The sequence below is a fragment of the Rosa chinensis genome, chromosome 4, assembly GCF_002994745.2.
Source record: "Rosa chinensis cultivar Old Blush chromosome 4, RchiOBHm-V2, whole genome shotgun sequence".
NCBI lineage: Eukaryota > Viridiplantae > Streptophyta > Magnoliopsida > Rosales > Rosaceae > Rosa > Rosa chinensis.
The window spans coordinates 54,640,174-54,664,378 of NC_037091.1; the positions used below are offsets into that span (position 1 = coordinate 54,640,174).

Genomic DNA, 24,205 nt, shown 5'->3' on the forward strand with positions numbered 1-24,205 from the left:
GGTGGGGCCCAATTAGGACACCAACTAATGCAGTGAACCACTAAATGAGATTCTGGACCATCTGACGTGACCTGCCCTTTTCTGCGTCTACTTCTTCTTTTTGTTTTTTGTTTTTTTTTTACCAAAAGTGTTTCACCACTGCTCAATTATTACCATGGCTCTAGATATTTTTCAGTGGCATATGAAAAGGTTACTATATAAAATCAATAAACTATTGCAAATAGAGAAAAGATGGGGGAGGGAAAGAGAGTCAAGTCTCCATTGCCAGCAGTTCAGGACAATGACATGAAACTGATGGGAATTGGCTGGTTCTATTTGTATGGACCAAATTCTTCACCATTACACATATTTTACATCATGTGTATATGCTCTATGAAGGTGACTTTTTGACAATGACTAAAATATCGAATATTGATAGTCTAAATAATAGAAATTTTGATTGAATTATCGAGAAAATTTTAATCTAAGTAAATTTTCAAAAAAAAATTATGGAAATAATTAATGAATTTTCATGAAATGTTTACATGATCAGTTATTTATAATATTTCAAAAAAAAGTGTTTGATGAACTTTTTTTTTTCTTTATTTAAAAAGGGGATCAAAAGGTTTCACTCCTACCCCCATGATGAACTTAATTGTATAATGATTGTAGTAATTTGGAGTATAATAAGATACACTGACATGACAAATATATGAAATTCTACATGAGAATTCTCAAAAATGATTTAAATAGGAGATTAGGAGAGTTAATTATTAATTATAATAATATTTTACAATTAAATACATATGTTAAAAAAAAATCGGTCTTCAAATCTCTACTACTATAAATGGAGTTATGGAGGTCCTCTTTTAGTGTCAAAGGGCTTCACCAAATTTTAAAGTGTCTATAATACCCTTTCATAACATAATTCCTTTTAGTTGACCATTTTCCCTTAACACAATGTCACCCGCGAGAAACGCAAGCATGTTGCTAGTCTTAATAATATAGAGAAGAGGCTTTGTTAGCCAAAACTGAAAATTTTGACAGATTTAATCCTGAAAGATTAAAAAACTTTGAGAAGAAATTAGATCACAAGGATAAATAGGACAATTATAAAATAGACTTTTATTAAGAAAATTTTAAAAAAAATGATTCCACAATCCCCACTTTTCTCTCCCACTATTTTCTCTCTGCAATAAGTACCACTTAATCTATTTATTCTGCAATAACTACCCACTTTTCAAATTTTTTTTTTTAACAACAAAAGTTTTTTAGCAAATAAGATAAGGGAAATTTTATTCGCACATCCCTAAATACTCAATACACACCTCTTACTTAATACACTACTCATTTGATTTCTTATTCTATCATTTTATTAAATACACCACTCAAACTACCTAAAATATTATCCTCAAATCTCAAAATTCTATATAAAATCACTACATATAAATCAATATTAAAATCATCATGCTAAGATTTATCATAATCACAACATTCTATATATAAATATATTATATATATATATATATATCATAATGAATTTAAATGCATCTAATTATCATAATCATAGAATGCATATTCAATTATAAGTCTCTCCCAACCCTCGCTGAGTCGCCGCAAGGAAGTCTCTCTAAAAAATCTTCTCACTTGTCCGGCGACGTGTCCTATGGACGTTGTTGCTTGACCGGTAGGCTTAATATCGCCGGTTATCTGCAAGTAGTGGCCCTTGGCCTTTGGTTGATAGGTTTTGGGGTTCAAACAATGAGGGCTTGCAAGGTTTTTGACCCGTGGAGGCTTGGTAGGAGGATCAGATTAGCAGCGTTTGGTCAGAGTTGGTCTGCGGAGCCGTACGGGGAGGTAGTGGAGGGGGTGGCTAGATTGATCTGGTTTGGAGGGTCTATGGGTGGTTGGCAGAGTGGGGTTGCTTTGATATCTGGTGGTTATGTTGGGCGAGCTCCGATTGGATGGATCTATCTTCCAATCCGGTCTGGTCCGGTGGCTGGCAGGGATGAGAAACTCCAATTCAGGGGTGATGGCTGGTTCAATCCTGATTTGGCTTGAAGGGAGGACGGTATGATGATGGTGGCGGTCAGTCTCCGGTGGTGCTGGCGATGGCGCGATGGAGTTTGACAGCAGTTTGGGTCTGAAGGTGGTGGCAGTCTGGGCCTTCATCCGATTGTGGGCCTAGTCTGGGCTTGGGGTCTTTCTCTAGGTCCTTTAGGTGTTGTTTTGTTTTAAAGCTTTTAGTTTTGTTGTTTGCTTGGTTGTTGGTGTATTGTTGGTATACGGCACTACTAAGGGTGTGGCAGAGACAATCTTCTCTTTCGCCGTCTAGAGGGTAGTTCCTGTTCTGAAGTTGGATCAGCAGCGGTGGCGAAAATGTCTGATTATGGCATAGACAATCATCATTGGCCTTCTAGTGGGTCTTTCCTGTCTGGGTTCGGATCGGAAGCGATGGCGATTTGGAGCAGTTGTGGATGGATGGTGTTGACAATAGGGTGAAGATGGTGTTGGGTTTTCTTTAGTCCCAGGTTTGAATGTCCGACAATCCTTTTGGTCGAGTTTAGGTCACAACGAGTGTTGACTCGGTCGATCAAATGCTGGTCAGGAGGACTCTGGTTAGTGAGTTAGTGTCGAGACAAGTGAGTTGTCTAGTTTTAGAGTTCTTACTGGCTGGACGAGAGGTGAGATGTCAAGGACTCACTGCTCATGCGCTTATTATCTTTGTCATACACTTGTAGTGCTAGTTTAGAGTCAGTCATTATAGAGTTCCAGTGTGAAGTCCAGTGGCCATTTCTAAGTAAGAGATGTCGCCTAAAACTCGTTGTAACCAGTTCATTATTAATGAAGTTCTTATTTGATCAAAAAAAATTATCATAATCATCATAATAATTTTAATTTTCTTTCAATTATTATCATGAGACCTGTACAATCTTAACAATTTTGTAATTTAAAATTGCTTGTAGTCAAGATTGTTGAAAAATAATCAAGAACACATGAAGAGGATCCCAACTAGGTTTATAACTACATTGTTGTTATTTTCTAGTTATCATGAAACAACATTTACAATCATAAGGATTTTGTAATGCAAAATTGCTAGTAGTCAAGCTTGTAGAAGAAGATTCCAATTAGGGTTTATATATATCATACTAGGTTTTATTTTCTTTCTATTAATTTCCAAGAAACAATATGAACAATCATAAGAATTTTGTAATTAATTGCTAATAATCAAACTTGTCATGAACTCATGACAAAGATTTCAACTTGAATTTATAACAATATTAAAAGCTATTAAACATATTTCAACTATAGTCCTTTTCTAATATGGATGTCTTTTTAGTCATTTCATTTACCCATATAATCTGAGTTTTAAATGTAGAAAAATTAGAATGTGTATTAAGTATCTAGGGATGTGTTAATAAAATTTCTCATAAGATAATTAGAAGATTTATAAGCATGGAGGGAAAAGACACAAAGAGCAATACATGATCCTATAAATTTTTAAAGTTTTTCTCTTTAGATGTTATCAGTTTAATTGGATCAGATAAGGACAAGGGCTAGTTTTCACAAGCCACATATCGCAAGAGGTGGTAATAATCTCTGAATTTCGTGAAAATTTTGAATATTTCCAGAAATATCACAAAAATTTCATGAAATATCGCGAAATTTTGAAAATTTCTCCCGATATTCTCTTGATAATAAATATCGCAAAAATTTCGAGGATATCATCGATTTTTCAGTCCTTGCTTTTTGGATTGGCTAAAATCACAACTTATGTCATGTGATCTCAATTAAAATGAGATTGGGAACAAGCGAAGTGGTCTTTCAGTGTAGATTGTTTTTCAGAAATTTGTCTTACCTAATTTCTTATTATCTTAAAGAAAGAACTTCAAGAACATTCAATTTTTTTTAAGTACTTTCAAATTCAATATTCAAATACAACCCAATTTTACAATTATTCCATAGTATATAAGAGAGATTGTCTGACATTTAGTGGATCGGGAGGACGCCTCGAGGCTAGCTAAAAGAAAATAAATTATATATTTGATGACTTAGCAGCATGGTTAACCTTTTAACTGAACTAAGTACGGTTTTTTTTTTTGTCTCTAGTCAATTTCGGGAAGTTCTATTATACCTCCTAAAATGGTAGTTGGACCTCAAACAATTTTTGGAAGTTTTTAAATCTAACTTTACCCTTCTGAAAAATGAACAAAATGAAAGATAATAAATAAATAAATAAAATCTGCACCTTCTCTTCTCCCCCCTTCCCCCCCCCCCCCCCCCCCCCTTCTCATTCTCTTATAGCCATACATGAGGATTGTTGGGCAACTTTGATTAAGGCAGAATGCTAAAGATTGCAAAATGGAATAAAGAACAAAAAATATAGAGAAGAACAATCGAGAAAATAATGATCGAAAAGTAATTTCTATTTCCTATTCTTTTTGTTTTTTTTCTAGTTTGGCTTAATTGCTTCACTTCATGGAGTTGATCGTTAATTGTTATCTTGGTCTCTTTTTATGGTTTTTTTTTTTTTTTTGCTAGAGGCACCTGATTTGGGTTTAGGGAAATTGATTTTGAAAATAGTCCTCCTGTGGTATTATAAATTGCCGATTTAGTAAGAAATAGAAGGAGGTTCATGAGAGTATCCAAGCTTACAAGGTGAATGATGTTAAGTTATGGCCATGAATTGAGTTTTAAGTGATGAAAAAAAAGATATTAATAGTAGATTTCTATTGGAAAAAATTGTGTGGATACAAAAAAGGGCAAGATTGGAAGTTTTGTGTAAATTTTAGAATGAGAGGTCCAAATACTTATTTAGGAGGTATGAATAGAAACTCCAATCCCTCATACATAATTTTTAAATCAGTGCAAAATCATAAAGTAGTTAAGTTAAAGACAACATTAATGATTTGATGCAACATCACGAGAGATGAGATGTTTTAAATAAAACTCTACAACTGATTGCGCGTAAAGTGGTTGAGTTGTGAACAACATCAATACACTAATCAGTCAACACGACCAAAAGAGTGATAATCCAAAAGCCAAAACCTAATCCATAAATTGGGAGGGAGAAATTCTCTATCAGTAATGAAAAACGTATGGTTGGATTGAATATGGGTAGACACTGATATCTCTCTTTAATTTGCTTTAATGCAATACCACCAAGCACGAAAGATAAAAGGCATGAATCATATTCATAGCCACAACTCGTACGCAAACCTTGCTTTAGCTACCCTTCTCTTCTTTGATCCACTCTTCCTCTCCTTAAAGCCTTCTTTTTATGTATTTTTCTCATTCCCAGTTTCCATAATTTGTTGAAGATTGTCACATGGGGGTTCCTGCTTATAGTCATATACTTGCATATGTCTTGGTTTCATATTGGTCAAAAGAAGCTACATCACTCAACCCTAGCTAGCTTAGCTTTCCTGGATTGAATTTGTCTACCCCATCAAAGTTAATTCACACGTTAATCTCTTGTCTTTAGTCTAAGAGGGTTACGTAGGACTATTTTATTTGGCAATTTAGTGCAAAAACCTCGTAGAATCGTCGAGTCGTCACCATGTGTATAACTCGAATTAACGCAAATAATGATCGCATTGTTGGAGTAACTATGCTACATGCTTGTCTAGGCAGTTTAGGTAAAAATGTTAAACATGTGTATTTGCTCAAAACAAATCGGTTTTGCCAGTAGGGAGAAGCAGAAATGGTTCACTTAATTTGTACGGGCGGGTTGGACCTGAAATGGAGCTTTGTCTTCCATGGCATCCAATCGTGAAATCGAGCCGATTAGGCCTGGTCTAGCTAATTATGCACAGGCCATGTTTAGCATTAATTAATTAATTATATGGGAGACCATTTCTGTTCCTAATCTAAATGGTAAAACGAACATGGGAAAACAAGATAATTAATTAATCTTTCACAGATCTGCTATTTCACATCAAGCAGGTTATATATGTAGAGAAAAGAAATTGGGTTAGGTTGTGTTTACACATAATACTATCTGTGCATTAATTTTTTTTTCTTCTTCTTTTTTCTAGTGCAGGATTTTCCTTATTCTCTCATGAAGTCCTATTTTCATACAACTTGTGAAGAAGATTTGAAAATTGTCAATCCCAAAAGTGAATCTCTAGATGTTTTTGTAAACCTACCAATCCAGTAAAAAGCTGCTTTCAGAAAATGAACAACATCAATTATAGAACAATTTTAGAAAATGAAGAATCTAGACAAGCACATACTGAAATCATGTAACATTATTGTTTTTTTTGGTAGATTGGGGGCTCCAAGATCCAAACAGTGACAAAACCTAAGGATTTATTAATCAGAGTCTAAAATTCTCACATTGTAATCTCAATAAGTGCTCATAACATATAAAAAGTGCATCACACTATTATATTCCAAAATACGAACTATGAACAATCAAGTAGATCCGTTTCAGTCTTTACAAGTGCGCTTACAACTTGCAATACCACTTTTTATTGAGTAAGTCAGTGCAAGTAGTTTTGTTAGTATATATACATATGTACTTTACGCATATGCATATTGTCCAATAATAGTCTCGTATGATACATTTTCAAATCAAAAAATATTTTTCATGTATTATTATGTATTGTTTTGGTATTATAGACATAAAATAAAAAAACAAAAATAGACTAAGCTCTATAAATTTTTTAAGTAAGCTTTGCCATTGAAAATAGGGGATTCTTTGTTCAATTGTTCCCCCAAAAAAAAAAAAAAGAGAGAGAGAGAGAGAGAGAAGGGATTAAAAGGAGGGGTAATTTGGTAATTTAGGGGGAAGATACGAAGGCTCACCTTCTTAAGGTTACGTCACATGATTGCCCGAACCCAAAATAGGTCAGGTGGTCACCAGACGTCGTTCTCTTGAGAAATCGACACGTAGCAATTATTGTGGGACCCTTTGCATTTACAGCCCCCTCTTCTCTCCCTCCATTTTAAGGATACTCCCATTCCGCTCATCTTTTCCCTTTATTGGTCCAATCACCTGCGTCTCACGTGCCAACTCGTCCTCTCCTCTCCACCGTCGGATCCGCCCTTAGATCTTCATAACCAGTGTACAATATGATTCTCTGCCCAGAACCCCCCCATAATCACTTGTCTTAAACACACACACGTAGAGAGAGAGAGAGAGAGAGAGAGAGAGATTCTGAAACAAGGTGGTAATGGAAATTGGGAGGATTTAGAATTATGAATTGAATATAATTAATTATTGCAGGAGGTGGTCGTCATATATATAGCGGATTAAACCAAGGAGAGGTTTGCTTTTGTGGTATTGTGGTTGGGCTAGTGGGAAAGTACTAATATTGTTGTAGAGAGAGAGAGAGAGAGAGAGAGAAGAGAAATGGGGAGGGGGAGAGTTGAGCTGAAGAGGATTGAGAACAAGATCAACAGGCAGGTGACCTTTGCAAAGAGAAGGAACGGACTATTGAAGAAAGCCTACGAGCTTTCCGTTCTTTGCGATGCCGAGGTTGCTCTCATCATCTTCTCCAATAGAGGAAAGCTGTACGAGTTTTGCAGTAGTTCAAGGTATACACACACAAAAAATTTATATTACTTGTTTTTACACCAAAACAACAAAACCGCTTTTCTCTTCCTTCCAATTTCCATACAAAAACGGCAAAAAAAGAAGAAGCCTATCTGAGCTGCTTCCTCCCTCTAGATTCCCCGTTCCCTTCTTCCCCCCTCTCCCCTCCCATACATGTCCAGACTATCATCTCTCTCTTTTTCTTCAATTTTTGAATTTTGTTCTTCTATATATCCTATCTATGTTAGTTCATGTGTAGCTAATTTGTTTGCTTTTTAGATCTCCAACGCTCTTGGCGTCAGGCTTCTTTGCTGTTTCCGTCGGCCTTTGATTTTTTTTGCTTTTGTTTCCGTTTTGGTGTATGTCTCGGCGTTTTTAGCAGCTTCAGTGTTTCTGCTTTGGCATTGCTGTTAGATCTGCAACTGGAAATCCACCATAAAAAGACGATCACTCCATTCCACTACTCTTGCATATTTTGACAACAATTAGCAACTAGCCTAGCTCGCTCTATATACTAGCACTCTCCTCCACTCTCTCTCAATTTTTTTTATTTTTTTTTTGTTTGCTTTGATTTGTGCAAGGAGGAGTGATTTGGTTTTCCCGAAACTATTCCTTTTTTCGTGACTCAATTTTGTTTTGTTTATTATTTTATCCATAAAATTAAAAGATTTTCCTCTCGATTTTCTCACCATAAAAGCGATCCGATCGATCCACAAAGAGCATTTGAATCAGCAAACTGTGGAGTTTTGGACTCCGGTTTCTTTTTCATTATGTACAAATTTGGTTTCTGTTTAGCACTTTCTGCAGTTTTGAGCTCTCCCATTTTCATCCGGGTGAGGTTGAGATAAACAGCCTCGTACGTGCTTCTCTCTCCCTCTCATCGGATCAATTTTGATTTCGAAATCACTGAAATTCGTTGCTGTTGTTAGTGGAATTGAACTAATCGGCCGACAATTCGTTCAGAGAAACTAATTACAGCAGCGATCCCTCTCTTCCTTTTTTTTTTTTCTCTGTGAAAACCTAGCTGAATTATTCATTTAGGGTTTTGTTTTTTACCTGAATCTTTCAATTGGGGGCCAACTTTTCGGAGTCTGAGGTTAATCTCTGTACTGAAATTTGAAGCCAGAAATTATCGACTTTGTGAATCAAAATTCTCTTTGTTTTTTTCCTTTCAGAAAACCAACAACTGATTACACGGTTTTTCCAGTTCTCCAAAGGGTGGTTTCATATACACACGTTTTCCTTCATTTTCCACTGGATTTTAGTCTTCTCTATGAAAGACCGACACAGATGGCCTTCAATCTAATTGACAGCGTATTCTGACTAGGGTTTTTCCTGTGATCTGACTTAATGTGAAGAATTGACTCGTTTCGGGTCTCGTACTCGTGAATTCTGAGACTTGTTTACCTTGTGTGTTCTATCTAATCGCCGTAAACAATCTCTCTGTATCTTTCTTGCACGCATTTTTAGGGCTTAAATATCATCACACGCTACATTAATTATAAGTACTTAATATTTTTCTTAATTCTTATACAGAAATTTAGTTAATTTTTAAAGAAAAAAAAAGAAGCAAAAATTGATGTGTGTCTAATTTGCACTATATATATGATTAGACTATCTTAAGATGGGTGTACTGGGGATTTTTGGGATTTTTATTCTTCTAGAATAGGGACTCCTGGAGGTTCTGAGGAACGATTCTTTCTGTCGATCCCATACGGGTGTTTCGTTTTTGTACTGCTTGCTGAACTTAATGAAAGGGCTGACCTATTTCGATCAAAAAAATATATTTATTGATCATGTAAATGAAATATTCTTTCCTGGAAAAAAAAATTGTTCTTGTTCTTTTTAATTTGTTATTTAGTTTCTTTTTAATCTCGAGTTAAATTCAAGTTTTGTTCAAGTCACACATCTCATATGTAGATTAAATCCTGTGTATTAGCTTAAGTATGTGAAAACTAGCCTTATGTATATACTGGAATGATAAACTGCAAAAATGTTTACCCCTATAGATTTGTGTTGGGTAAGTACAATGTTAAAAAAGTAACCAGCATTAACAAACAATAATTCATCCTGTCACTAAACTCAATATATATAATCTATGAAAAGACCTCCGAGCATAGATCTCAAATGAGTCAATTAGGTCCTGTTTTGACACGGCTTTTCCTACTCTTAATTTCTCTTATTTGTTAGTTATTTGTTGGGGTATGACTCATCTTCACATGTATATAACTTGTCATATATACTACATAACAAGGCTTCTGGTATCTCTTGTTTTCTCTTCATACATAGTATTTTGATGCTCTTGCTAAGTTTCTAAATGTATAAAATTTCTGATATTTCTTAATGTTAATTCTTTTACAAGCAGCATGCTCAAAACACTTGAGAGGTACCAGAAGTGCAACTATGGAGCACCGGAGACAAATGTATCTACAAGGGAGGCCTTGGTAATACATTTGTTTTATTGGAGATATTACTCTACATAATTAATTAGGAATGTTGATGGAGAAAAGGGAAATAAAAGAAACAACTCCAGTCAAGAAAACAGTAGATTATGACAATGGGATTGAATTTGTTGAAGACAACTGAAATTGCCTCAGTTTAAAAGTACTAATTGTATCATACTTCATATTTCCTAATTTTCCGTTATTGACAAATATCTACTGTTAATTGCCGAAACATTATAGTGGTTGTGTGTAGCATGGTTCTGAGTGAACAGCAGTACTCATTCACTAATAGTGGTTGTATATATAGGATGGTATTAACTTTCGATAACAAGATTGTTTTATGTTTGAAGTTCCACTCTTGTTTACTAATAAGTGTTAGCTCAATCTACATATACATAGTTGAAACTTTCAAGAATAGCTTAAAAATTTTATATTTAGTAGTTATCTAATTGTTAGTTCAAGTTTCTTTTTCCATTTCTAACTTAATTCTTCAGATCCCTCCATTGCTTGATTAATAGTAAACGGTTACCAAAATATCTGTTCTTAGTATATAGCTTAGAGATCCACAAGTACTCAAGTCATGAAAATGGAAAATTTAAGGTATCATTTGGATTTATGCAATATGTACTGAAATTATTTGGGATACTAGTAGTTTACTTGTTCTCCTTAATGTATCATACATCTACCTAAATTTTACTTGTTCAAGTGGTTACATAGTTTGTTAGAATGTAATTAATTGTTAGTAACTTTTGGAAATAGTGGTATGCTAAATAATGGAATTATGGTAATTAGAAAAAGAAAGATCTCGAATTCAAATTGCTGTACCACAAGCTTGCAGCTTTCATTGAGAGTTATGTGTTGCTGTCGTTGTTCATCTTGTACTGAATACTGAACACACATGCTACTTCTCTCTGACCATAGGAATTGAGCAGCCAGCAGGAGTATTTGAAGCTCAAGGCACGTTATGAAGCCCTACAAAGAAACCAAAGGTAAATCACATGCTTATATATATGACATCTTCAGTTATACAGAGTTGCAGAGCTAATCGCTAGGCATGTATATGACTTAATTCGATCTCTTTTTACATTAGGAATCTTCTTGGAGAAGATCTTGGCCCTTTAAGTAGCAAAGAGCTTGAATCACTTGAAAGGCAGCTGGACATGTCATTGAAGCAGATCAGATCAACACGGGTACTCGACCTCATCTCCTTTACCATTTATAAATTATCACATTGTTTTCCTCACAATAGTTCCACTAATACTTGACACTACTCACTACTGTCTAGAGGTTTATGGTTTTCAGACTCATCATACAAATTGGTTTTCTGGGTTTAATTGTCAGCTCCTCCATGAAACACTCTAACAAGATATCTCACATTTTGTTGCCTCATGGTTTTTATTATATTGTTAAAGTTTCCAGAGGAGATTTTTACATCCAGTTTCTTGGTGAAATTTTTTATAAGGAAGTCCAAAAGGATTCCTTCAATAAATTATTTAGCTTGAGCAGTTACTAGATTCTTCATTTCATGTCTAATATTTTATATGATTTTGCAGTAGTTTTAGTATTAAACACCTGCTTCTTGAATATAAAAAATGAATCTATTCCTGCAGTTTGATCTATAGTTGACAACATTACCAAGAGAATTGAAGTGATTCTTGATCTGACATTACTTGAGAAATGTTTTCTTTTATTTCCATAGCATGTACCGAACACCATCTTCTACATGCTATATATAGATACGGAGAAGTACTTTGAAGTGTAATAATTGACAACTCTACTCTCTGTCATTCTGCTCTCTCAAGTTTTTCCAAAGACATACTAATTTTTAACTATATATTGCAGTGGTTTATAATAATGTGTTGAGAACTTAGCCAGCTACCAATTTTTATTCTCTGAAACTATTTACTCCTTTTTAAAAACCATGGTTCCTTTGAAAATTTGAGTCTACACGCATGCCCTTGTTGGTTTTAAGTGAATTGAGTAGTTTTTTATTTAAAAACCAAGAAAACAGAATTGTGTTTTGAAGTGTGAAATGCTTCCAAGTAAAGCATGACATAGATGATGTAAATCTGTAACCTCAATATTCTTCTGTTACAGACCCAATGCATGCTGGATCAGCTCACAGATCTTCAGCGAAAGGTATGAGTCCTGACACATCTACCCTTTGGTTCAGTTCATTTACAAAAAGAAAAATCAAACAAGATAGTTCTTTTCGCCTCCCTCATCAGATCATCCTAATATACAATACATGGTTTTCATTTATTTGCAGGAACACATGCTTAATGAAGCAAACAGGACACTGAAACAAAGGGTACGTAGGCTATGTTTCCTAGCAGATATATTGGTTTAGAATGATTTTAAAAGATGACATATAGATAAAGTTTTGGGTAATGCTACTTATTTTGCAGTTGTTTGAGGGATACAATGTACATCAACTCCAACTGAATGCAAATGCTGAGGATGTGGGATATGGCCGGCAACAAGCTCATCATCAACCTCAGGGCGAGGGCTTCTTCCAACCCTTAGAGTGCGAGCCCACGTTACAAATTGGGTATGTATCTAGGTTTTCTTATATCACAGTACTGCAGCATCTCTTCTGGGTTTAACATAGAAGGGTATGACCTAGAGTACGTAGGTTTGAAATCTTCCTCAAGAAATGTTCATCTGTGATTTTGCAGGTATCACCAGAATGATCCGATACAAGTTGTGACGGCCGGGCCGAGCGTGAATTACATGGGAGGATGGTTGCCATGATAACAATAAGAACACAGAGAGTAAGCAACTCTGTGTGGTGAAGCCATGCATGCACGTTATGATGTTTGCAGCTGTATGTTTATGTTTGTTTCGTTATGTTTTCATTTTTATAATTCTGAGCAAAACAAACCGATCGTCAACTTGTAATAGTATTGATTTATGTCATAATTAACTCTGAACATTAGAGTTGTGCGTGCGTGCTCTCGAGCACTCGCTTCTTTTAGCTTATCAAGCTTGCTTTGCAAAATTAATAATTACTAGTACCCCTTTGCATAGAGTGTAAAAACTTTGCTGGCTGACCAATTTGGGGCAAGCTTGTTGGTAATAATATATTATAAAATTACTGTTTGACCATGTTGTTTCGCTTTCGCTAACAAATAAATGTATGAAATATCTTTTTATCAAGTTTTGTGTTGTTTGAAACGAGATAACACATCATTGTTTTAACTTAATAATTTCGCATGTATTTTCAAATATTGAGAATGTAGATGCCGTGAAACACTATATTTTTTAGAGTTCATACTTGATACAAACGCCACGACAACTCCCGGTTCCTAAAGACACATATACCTATCAAGCATCGTGTCATGCCATAGCAAACCAAAGGCAAAAGCATCAACTCCTGTCAAAAGACCCATATGCTAAGAGAACATCATCTCAGACAGCAGTCACTCCTGAAATATAACAGAAAAGCAGGGACGAAAAAATCTTCTCCAGCCCTTGATGAACAGTAATAACAGTGAACTCATGTTTCATATATAGTAATTTGTGATCTGCGCTTCTAGGTATTTGTCAATCATTTGATTTAGGTGTTTGTCAATCACTTTGCTTAGGTATCATGGTCATTATTGCATTTTGGGTTTGTTAAGGTATTTGAATTGGGCCTTCGGTACACTTCTCCTTTTGGGTTAGGTTATACACACTACAAGTTTGCCATTTCCCTTTTATCGGACCCAAATGCTATAGACACTTTGGGCCTCATAGAAACTGTTAATTTAAGATTATCTTCATTCCACGCGTTTCAAAATGAATTATCGGAATAAGAATGATTAAGGTGCATAATACCAACACCCTTTTCATGTGATTTTATTTATAGAAACATTCCAAGAGAGTGTTCCATTAAAGTTTAATTTATTCAAACATATGATCTTGGTATTTTCAATGAGAGTTTTCCACCTTACGATAAGCATAAAAAATGAAGAACGAGCATCATGAGGATCCTTTGTTAATTGTTATAATATTATCCTCGTGGGTCATGGAAATGCCACGAATAACGGATTGTGTCCTCAAAGCCATCTCTTTTGACACTGTAACCATTTGTGTGTCATCATCGGGGCTCCCACCACCTTCAATTATATGGCTACATTTTCAACCACCATATTCAGCCAAATGTTGCACGCCATGCTTTTATTTACTTATTTATTTTTCATCAAATTGTTGGTATAAAAAGTTTAATTAAACGTGCTAGTCTAGATTAGCTAGCATATGACCAGAAAAAGTCTCACTAGCTAGTCAAGTTCCATTACTCTACCGTTGTAGATGATAACAAAGTAATGTAAAATTATTGACAACATTTTCAAATAGTTCATGGAAAAAATAACGTCAATGTCTCATGAAACTATTATTATTTGGCTTTCTGAGATTTCAGTCGCATAATTCAGTTGGATTAGCTAAGTCTCGCTCTATTTTTTCACAAAAAAAAAAAAAAAAATCTCACTCCATATCCATTTTATTGTATTATGTATTTTTTCATCTTCAATTATTCATACGTATCTTTTAATTCTATACTGTAACATTTTTCTAATTAAAGTATCTACATGCTTAAATTTTCTCTCATCAGAAACAACAAACTCAACGACTTGTTATATAATGCTCTGGAATATTAAAATTTTGAAATCAACAACAATTATATTAGCTCATTTTATAAAACATCCCGCAAACAGGGATTAATATAACAAATTAACAGAATTTTCATTCCCCGAAAAACATTTAACTGACAGAATATTTTTCTTTTGCCTTTTTGGTAAAGAATAGAGGAATTTAGAGAAGGCGGTGGGCGTTAGTTAGAAGCTGGGAGAAGATAAGGTCCTTCTTCTCCTCCTCCCACGTCATATCCGGGCCCCACCCCAAGGCCCAACCTTCACTCGCACTCCAATCCACATCGCGTTCGCCACGTAAGGTGTCAACCTTACGTGTCGTCCTATCCCAGTTCTCTCGTTCTTCTATTTCTTCTTCTTCTTCTTCTTCTTTCTCCTTGTTGTTGCTCCAGACAAACCCGCGCCAACAGTTTCCATTTATATCCGATTTCCCCGCTCTCTTCTGGATAAAACCCCTCAAACAAAATTCACCCAGATAAAACAACCTCTCAAATCCCTCCACCTGTACCCTTCCCCCAAATTCCAATTATTACAGAACGGAACGGAGAAGCAAACCAACCGCTGCTTCTATTAGATAGAATATATCTGACTCTTCCTCCACTCCTATCCATTTGCCTCGTTTTTAGCAAATCTACCTCTTTTCTTCGTCTTCTCTCCCTCTCTTCCAATTTTGCTCTCATATTATTCTTTCTTCTTTTCGATAGAAAATTAGTGAATAAAATGATGAGAAGGGAGCAGCATCAGGACCAGCAATCCAGGGTTTTCTACGAGCTTTCCGCTCTAGTTCTCAGCCTTCTGCGGTCGCCGCCCACGCCGATTCAATTTTCCGATCAGTCTCCGGCCATTCCGCCGCCGACGAATTCTTCTTCTTCTTCTTCTGTTTCTAGCTCTTCATCCAGGCGGCCGGCGGCGGCGCCGCAGATCTCGCCGGCGGGGTTCGCGTCGCTGATGCTGGGGATTTCGATGGCGCTGATGCTGTGTGGATCGGTGACGTTCTTCATCGGGTTCTTGTTGATGCCTTGGGTGCTCGGGTTGGTTATGGTGTTTTATGTGGCTGGAGTCGTCTCCACTCTCTCTGTTTTGGGGAAGTCGATTCTTTGTTACGCCTCGCCGCCGCCGACGTCACAGCGGAAGGAGATTCCGGGTAAATATCCGTTTGCGTTAATGATAAGATTAACTGTCTGCTTTGCCTTTCTGTTCTCTTTGATATTATCCAAATGGTTTCGTCTGTTTTTGCTCTTCTCTCTCTTTTCGTGAAAGAATTACAAGGTTAGATTATTCAATAATTAGGAATGCAAATTTTGTTATTGGATTGAAATCGTGATCGGAATGGACTAGCAGAATAGATTGGTTTCATTATTTTGTTGTAGCATTTAAGTTACGTAGGTATGATCTTCTTCTTCTTCTTTTTTTTTGATAAAGGAAAAAGGTACGAGTTTATGTATATTTTTGGGGTTTTAGCCAGTGCTTTTACTTAAAATTAGGATTTAGGAAGAAGGAAAGTGCAAATTAATGAGTTAAGATAAAGTTTATTTTGCTAAATTGACAAACTGTTAATGTGTCCAGCCAAATCACCTCATCTGCACCCTGTCTAATTTGCCGCCTTTTTGTTTTTCTTTGCCCTGTATGTGTCTTCACCATTTACAGATAAATTCACATTCTTCGACAGCTGCTACTATTATGCCAAACTTCCAACCTTCATCCACCAAATAATATGTCTCTTCCATGCAAAATCTGATTGACCAAAAGGTACTAACTTCCGGTTTTCCTCTTGGATTCATAAAAATGTTCTAACTTTACAAGTTTTCGTTTCATGTGTGATTGAATATCATTGTCAATGATCTTACTTTCCTATATGATTGGATCATGTCAGCTTCTCTGTAGTTTGTTTGTCTAGTCCTGCAACCTAAAAGTTAGTGGCACAGAAATAAAGGTGTAAGGATATACACACTTGTGCTGAATAGGTTACTAGGATAAGCCAAAATTGCTGGTTCAACACTAGAGACAAGAATGAGGAGAGAACAATGCTCGTGCAGCTTAGATAAGTTAGGATTGCGTGGTTGGATGTAGCTCTACTTAGCCAAGAATGAAGCTTGTCAACAATTTACCACCCTTGGTGGGATCTTAGGGATTGAGATTTTAAGTGTACTTCTGTTGGCATCTGTATTCTTTTCATCTGTATCTAGGAACTAAATACAGTGATGCAGGTAAGGAATATATATGCTCACATGAATGGCATTTAGAACATCAACCCTGGTCTTTTCTCTCTGTTAATTATCAGATAAATGCATTTCTGTGCCAAGTAATTTATTTTACAATCTGCAGTTTATTAATCACTCACTTGTAAGGTCTCTACTGGTGCAGCATGGAAGTTATTGTGAAGAAGTGGAGAGGAGGTGTTACAAGAGAAAGAGTTGATATGTTTATTGAAGGGGCGGAGCAGAGCACCAGAAATGCTGCTGCGAGTGGAGTGCTGCATATAGGAGGAACAAATGAATGTATAGGCAATTCAGGATGAAATTATATAATGGATCGATCGAGCTGAGAGATCTTGAAGTATTGATGATGCATTAACAGTGGATAAATGTTTTTATTAATGTTCTACTGAGTATGTGGATCATATGGCTTCTGATAGTGAATTGTTCAAGGATATCATCATGATATTAAGTACACTTTTTTTCCATCCAAATCCAATGAATTCATACTTTGAGAGGAGAGATGGGAGGGAGGCTGTTCCAGTATATGTCACTTTCTCTTTTGTTCTCAAATTTGTAAAATTTATTCCTTTGTGATTTTTCTGGTAAAGTATCTATCCTGTCTTCAGTGTTAATATATATCATGCTTTTTCTTTCTTCAAGCAAAACTTCTGAGTTGCTTTTCTTTTCGTTAAATACATACAGAATTTTCAACGATAAGGTTTAGTTGTGACTTGTGGGGGTAGGGATGTGAATTGAAATTTGATATTGACTTCGCCAATTGGTTTCAGTTTGGTTCAGCTGGCATGGGGATTGAATCATCTCTATCACGATTTAATAACTGGGTTAGCTATGAGCCCATGAGTCTCTGACTATGATGCTGATGGCTAAAATTATGTAATTGAAATCCCAATTAGAACGAGTAGAGACAAATTGGTTCTATCGTAGTTAAGCCACCCAATGACCACCCCAAGGTCACGACTGTTGAAGGCGAGAAGCAGCAAGAACCACGAGTCCTTGCCCCAGAAGGAGCAATCTTCCAGGGTTTGATCCAAAAGGCGTGTGAAGTGTAAAGAAGCAAGCAAGATCGAAACCCAAAACTACTTAACTTCTTGTTCAGTTTTACACTCAACAATACCAGACTTTATGATTTTCTAACTAACAGAGATATGGACATGGCTGACAGCCTGACAACGGTGAAAGATATGAATCACACACGCACTCAATTTTTCCGAAAGAAAAGCTGGCAGAAGCTTCTTTGCAAATGGGTGCTAATGAGTTGAATTTTTGATCAATCAACAACCAGTAAATGGCTACAATAGTCGATTTTTTTTTTCCTGAGAATGATACAAGAGTCGAATTTGAAACCTCTTACTTACGAAAGATACTTACGCCACTAAGACCAAATGGTCGTGGGCGGGTACTAATGGTCGTGGGTGTGTAACATATATGTAATTATGAGTCCATATGTAGATTGTAGTTAAACACTAGGTTAAACTTAAAAATGAATAAGCAGCTGCAGTCAACTGTTGAAGAAGTACTAGCCCTTTTATAAATTTATAGCAAGTAATTGTTTCTGAATTAAACATACACAAGAAAATGAACTGAGAGACAGTTGCTAGCAAATGATGGTGGTCATCCAGTGTAGATGTGAACGCCAATGGCGATGAGGAAGATGGTGATGAGGCCAAAGAAGATGATGGTGTGGACGAGGATGGATAGTCCACTGGTTTGCATGTTGCCAAACTCCACCACTCTGCTCTTCCCCGGCAGCTGAAACAGTAGCCCCGGACTTAACAGCACAAACAACACCACCGCTATCACCACTGGTCCCCAATCTGCCATTACTACTACTGCAGTCTACTTCTTGATCACTTCTTCTGTGTATAGTTGATCAGTTTGTGTGTGTAGTGAAGTTGCCAACTTAAGGAACAAAGACTTAATGTTTCTCTCGAGCTAAGCTAGCGAGCTATATATGCTGAATTTAAAAGTTTAAGGAAAAATGTGTTGGCAATTGAGATACGGAAGTAAGGAATATAAAAAAGAGAGAGCAATCAGAGTATTAGTGTAGTAGAAGAAATCTTCAACTGAAGTAGTATAAATGTGTATGAACAAATAGTCGGTGGCTTGTGGTGGGATGCAAACAACACATGGGGACGTGGTCTTGAAAATGAACCCTTTAAAGTTTAATTAACAGGTGTTGAGAGTCCTTCTTATGATTTAGACAACTTACACACAGAGTTAACTAATCACTTTTTATAATAATCCCCTGTTATGTTCTTCACTTGGAATTAAGGGTCTTCAAATGATGAACAAGTTCACCACGTCTCCTCAAGCTGATGAAATGAATATCACTTTGAGGATAGATAAGATGCATCTGCTATATGAAATGAATATCCTGATTTGTTAAGCTTTTTAAGATAACCAAGACATAATTAATGAATATAAACTCACCAACTCAAACGGCTAAAGAGGCTAATGGCATTCTGTTATACTCTACATGCCCTGCAGGACTCGTGCTCCCCTAGTTGTTAACTTGAGCTAGAAGACTCACAAATCTCAGATATAAATTGTTTATTTTCAGAAATTAAGTTTCAGTTTTGTGCGTGATCTTGAGGATCGGAAGAGGCTCTTAGCTTAACCCCGAACAGGCATTTACTTGATGAAGTTGAGAGTTCTCTCATGAATTAGCAACATTTGCTTTGATATGTAATGGGGAAACTCAGTAGATAGAAAATCCGTCAATTTGGTTGATTCCCCCCTTCCTGTTCTTCTATGTACCCTAAGCTTTATTGATTTGGCATGTTTGCTTGGAGATTTGAGAGCAATACTGTCTGGCCGGATGGTTCTAGCTTAAGCTTCTTTCAAGTCTTTGAAATTCTTTTATGTACCTTAAGCTTTAGTGATTTGACATGTTTGCTTGAAGATTTGAGAGCAATACTGGCTGGCCGGATGATTCTAGCTTAAGTTTCTTTCAAGTCTTTGAAAGCTCGACAGGTTAATTTACTCCAAAATTTGTTCCCGGCAGGTTCTAGCTAGCTGGTAGAGCTGGTAGTCCTTTAGTCAAATGTTGCTGTAGATTTTCACCTTAATAATTTTCCTAATAATTGAGGCGACTTATATGAATTATATGGGGCCGTCCACTTTTTAGGTGAGGCAAGCTGGCTAAGCCAATCAGCAATGAAAAGGCACATCCAAACCAGAACCATATATTCAACCACTTACGTACTAGTTTATTTTCACAACCTCAACACAATTAACACTAACTTCATTCAGCAAAGGACAGAATTATTGGTGATCCAAACAAGTTTAACTATTATTCAAATAGAATACAATCACTCCAGTGGTATCAATACCCAACAAACAGAACTGGAAAATATAAATTTGGTATGTAAGAATTAAGACTACTACATTTTGCTCTTCTTGAATAGTTTGGTCAAGTAACTGGGACTTAACCAAGGTAAAAGTGGACCTTAATGGCCAACAAGAAGACGCAAATGAGAGCAAAGTAGAGGAGGGAGTGAACCATTATGGCTGCGCCGCTCGTGTGAAAGCTTCCAAACTCCACGCACCCGTGCCGCCCCGGCACCTGGAACAGCAGACCTGGCGACAACAGCACGAACAGCACCACCGCAATAAACACCGGTCCCCAGTCAGACATGGTGATAGTCGATCCTTCAACTCACTTGTTTGCCTCGCAAGAAACTTATTTCGGACCAAACAATACTGCACTCGGTAGTTTTAGTAGTGAAGGTATTGCTACAATCAAGAATGCAATGGGAGTATTAATACAGGAGAAAACTTGAATGGGAAGGAAAGACGAGACTGAAAGAGAGGATAAAGAGAGAGGAAGAGTTTGTGTGGGTGGGAGGAGGGTTAGGGACACAAGTTACTTTGGATTCATTCCCGCCGTCCCATTATGTGTCGATCTGCTGGAAATGCCATGTGACAGACAAGGTCGATCGATCATATATCAACTGCTAAGTTCCATGGTTACACTTGCTTTGTTCTGTTTCTGTCTCATTAATGCTGCTGGTGACCCATCACAACGTATATGCGTTCTCATAATAATGTGTATATATGTGTATCATCCTAGGATCAACCAAAGGAGTTGGAATTCGGTCTTGCGAAACCCTATTTTTTGTTTTTTAAGAATGTCTTGCGAGGTTTGGGTGAAGTTGCAATACGGATCGAAATAAAATTGCTTACTATAACAGTGGAAATTGAAGGACTTCGAGGAGCTTAAAGCATTGATATTATGAACTCAAGAATAAATTCGCATAATCACTCGAGCATCGAAAGTGTTTATATTATTTTTATGAGAGGAATGAAAAATTAATATAAAAAAATTAAAACGCAACTTTTACAGATGAATAATTTGTTGATAAAAGCCTGTTTTGAATTTGAATTCAACTTTTGCCGTTAAATTTTCTACCCGTACGGCCTTTAAATCGTTAAACTTTTGTAGTAGTATATTTTTAATTGAAGAGAATTAATTTAAACATTTAGCTCCAAGGCTCGATGTCATAATGTTAAGATCAATGATGAAGAGATAAAGCCACAAGACGGAAGAAAATTACTAGCTATAAGAGTATATTTAGCAATGTTAGCCATTTTTTAGTTAAATTTTAGCTTCTAGAAAGTTATTTTGGCTAGCCACTCTCAAAATACGTCTGCATTAATTCTCTCTATTTTTTTTTTTTAAAAGTTAATTCTCTCTATTTTAGCTAATTTTGAATTTATATTATTTATTGAATAAAGACAAAATAGTTTGGAATTTTGGATGTATTTATAAATTATATATAATAATTTAAAATGAATGTTTTAAATTAATGAAAATAATAGAGAGCCTCATGCCCTCATCTCACTTTCTATATTTAGGAGAGAGATAGCTAATAATTAAAATAGAGAGCCACTTAGGAGTCTAGTCAATTGGTAGAATTGATAAAAAGCTAAACATGCTCTCCAAAATAGTTAACAAGCCAAGATAGAGAGTCTGTTAAAGATGCTCTAACACACAAATTTTGGTGAAAATGACATTGTTGAGCAAATTGCAGGAAGGATGCAAAGAGAGTTGATGCGAACTAGATGATTTTAAAAAGTGAATTTTTCCAAAATCCCATACGCTATAGCAAGTCGTTTTGGCTCAAACACGACCAAATTTGAAGTGGGAGTTAAACCACAATTTTATTGAAAAATGAGGTGTTTGATGAGATTCATATAAGACTACTGAAAAATGTCTCAGCTATTTGAAAATTACTCAAAACCTTGAACGATAACGATTTTACTTGCTAAATGATATGCACTAGGTTTTGGAGATTACAGGCTCGATTCTTAAAGATAGCATGAAACAATACCTATGAAATTTTAAAGATTATTAACTTATTATGATGTTATAGCTAGCGTCGTTATAAGCACGCATGAATGAAAATAATTAGTTGTTTTAAAAAAGTGAAAGTTGTTCGAAAAATTCGTATGTTGTACCAATGCATTTTGGTTCAAACATGAGAAATTTTGAAGCGAGAATCAAATTGCAATTTTGTTGAAAATGAAGTTTCTGAGATTCATATGCAACCTGAAGAAACATGTCTCAGTCTCCGAAAATCTATTCAATTCTTTTAAGAGTAAACATGTGAATCGTAAAATAACATGCATTAAGTATTGAGACTTTTGAGCTCGATAATTAAAAATAACATAAAGTATCCAAATTTTATGATATTTTAAAGATTATTATGATGTGAGTAGATTTTCGATACGATCACAGTATCACACGTGAATAAATTCTGATTAGTAAACGATCATGCCACGTGACACGATAACCATACCTAAAATCTCTCATAAGTCAATAGTCACCAAAAATAGTTTAATTAGTAGTTTCAATCTAAGAAACAAATAGATACTCTGGCATTAATAATTTGATTACTTATGTAACCAAAAAATAATAATTTGATTACTTATGGTGCTTGTCATCTTCGATGTGCCAATATTGAAGATTCTATTTACTTTCCCAGTCCCTTGTGGACACCAAATTCATAATATCCATGTGATTGTCACCATTCTGTAATCTTTTTACGCGCTCATTAAAGATACAAGCCAGTAAGTGCTGGGACATGGGATAAAGAGTTTTCGGTTGAACGGCCATTTCGATCTTGTCAAAGTCGCTCAGTTGTCACCGATCAACAAGGTAACTGATTAGAGGGTTTAAAAAATTTAATACATTTTTCATGATTGAAGATTTTGGTGTTGCATTTATTTCACGTTGGTTTTTTAATTTCAGCACAATATAATATATGATTTTAAATTTAGGTGACGATGCGATATTTACTTGACTTTAAAACTCAACTACTCAAGAACAACAATAAAATCTATATTTTAACAACAACTTCTTAAAGCTTACAGTGATCAATACGTACTTAGACAATTTTTCAACTGAATCTACCAATCAAATAACAAAACAAAAAATATGTAAGTTCACAATTGTTGAATAATAGAATACAATACGAAATTTTCTAACCATGTTACCTCACTCAGTGACCAAATGAACAACATTATTAACCGTAAATATGTTAATTAGCCCCTAACCTCTTACGCACGTTACATCCTTTTGTAGCCTTTTGTTAGAAATAGTGCAAAGTCATTGTCTACTTTCTCAACCAACAATACCTAAGAGGCTAAGACTCCAAAAGCAAGTTCACTCTTTGTCTGAATTATCCAAAAAAGCACTTCACCTATTAGAAGACACAACGTTGCCTCACAATATCATTCTTTTAGCGACGATAGGAACACATAATTGACAATCCCACTTTTTGACGACTCCAATCCAAACTAGACAACAGCTAGCCTCTCATTTTTGAAATATCAATAGTGAATTGTTTTGAGTGCCCATGTTTTGCATGTATTTTTATCATTTTCTCTATGTCCTTTTTTTCTCGAGTCTCAATCACATTACTCTATATATGCGGGATATTTTATGCACTCACAAATCACAATTGAGTGGACCTTGGGTTCGATCGTATGACTCACTAGACGAAAAATTATCACTTGTACAAATTGAATATTAGTATATTTAATATTTCGTGAAACAATAACACTCTCGCAAAAAGGACAATAATTTCAATTTACTAAGATGTGATTAATTAGTGTGTATGCATTTCACGTGACACGGCCCACCTCGATCAGAAGACCTACAGGAATATTCCATTAACGCCACCTTTTGCACGTTGACCATTCTATTTGCGAATCTAAGAAAAATACCCTCTGTTTCCACTAAAATGTCAAAAATACCCTTTTGGATATTTTTACCGACGTTTTCGCCGTATTGATTACTCACCATCGGGGTGCTGCTGCGCATCGCCTTCCTCCGGCCAATTGTGTTATGCCACGTCGTCAGATGGCAAGAAGGTACGATAGTTGGTT

The 24,205-nt window shown here is 35.8% G+C and overlaps 4 protein-coding genes across 7 annotated transcripts; 2 read left to right on the forward strand and 2 right to left on the reverse strand.

Moving 5' to 3' along the window:
• Positions 1 to 6,962: 6,962 nt before the first annotated feature.
• LOC112200348 (agamous-like MADS-box protein MADS4) lies at positions 6,963 to 13,071 on the forward strand. 2 transcript variants are annotated; one of them, XM_024341371.2, is made up of 8 exons: positions 6,963 to 7,521; positions 9,882 to 9,963; positions 10,885 to 10,952; positions 11,054 to 11,153; positions 12,061 to 12,102; positions 12,233 to 12,274; positions 12,372 to 12,514; positions 12,642 to 13,071. In XM_024341371.2, the coding sequence occupies exons 1-8, from the start codon at positions 7,337 to 7,339 to the stop codon at positions 12,715 to 12,717; spliced, it is 738 nt and encodes a 245-aa protein (XP_024197139.1). In that variant the 5' UTR covers positions 6,963 to 7,336; the 3' UTR covers positions 12,718 to 13,071. The 2 variants fall into 2 exon arrangements, with proteins under 2 accessions (XP_024197139.1, XP_024197140.1); XM_024341372.2 differs by having other exon boundaries at positions 6,967 to 7,521; positions 9,885 to 9,963.
• A 1,892-nt stretch (positions 13,072 to 14,963) lies between these two features.
• On the forward strand, positions 14,964 to 17,451 carry LOC112197194. Of its 3 annotated transcripts, none has more exons than XM_040518238.1 (3): positions 14,964 to 15,738; positions 16,264 to 16,343; positions 16,959 to 17,451. In XM_040518238.1, exons 1-2 carry the CDS (start codon positions 15,315 to 15,317, stop codon positions 16,305 to 16,307), a joined length of 468 nt encoding a protein of 155 aa, XP_040374172.1. In that variant the 5' UTR covers positions 14,964 to 15,314; the 3' UTR covers positions 16,308 to 16,343; positions 16,959 to 17,451. The 3 variants fall into 3 exon arrangements, with proteins under 3 accessions (XP_040374172.1, XP_024193560.1, XP_024193561.1); XM_024337792.2 differs by having other exon boundaries at positions 14,965 to 15,738; positions 16,242 to 16,343; XM_024337793.2 differs by lacking the exon at positions 16,264 to 16,343 and having other exon boundaries at positions 14,967 to 15,738; positions 16,959 to 17,428.
• Positions 17,452 to 18,115: 664 nt separating this feature from the next.
• Positions 18,116 to 18,826, reverse strand: LOC112197195. The gene has a single exon (XM_024337794.2). The coding sequence runs from the start codon at positions 18,632 to 18,634 to the stop codon at positions 18,425 to 18,427; it is 210 nt and encodes a 69-aa protein (XP_024193562.1). The 5' UTR covers positions 18,635 to 18,826; the 3' UTR covers positions 18,116 to 18,424.
• Positions 18,827 to 19,996: 1,170 nt separating this feature from the next.
• On the reverse strand, positions 19,997 to 20,728 carry LOC112197196. Its single transcript, XM_024337795.2, has one exon. The coding sequence runs from the start codon at positions 20,448 to 20,450 to the stop codon at positions 20,241 to 20,243; it is 210 nt and encodes a 69-aa protein (XP_024193563.1). The 5' UTR covers positions 20,451 to 20,728; the 3' UTR covers positions 19,997 to 20,240.
• Between the last annotated feature and the right edge of the window lie 3,477 nt (positions 20,729 to 24,205).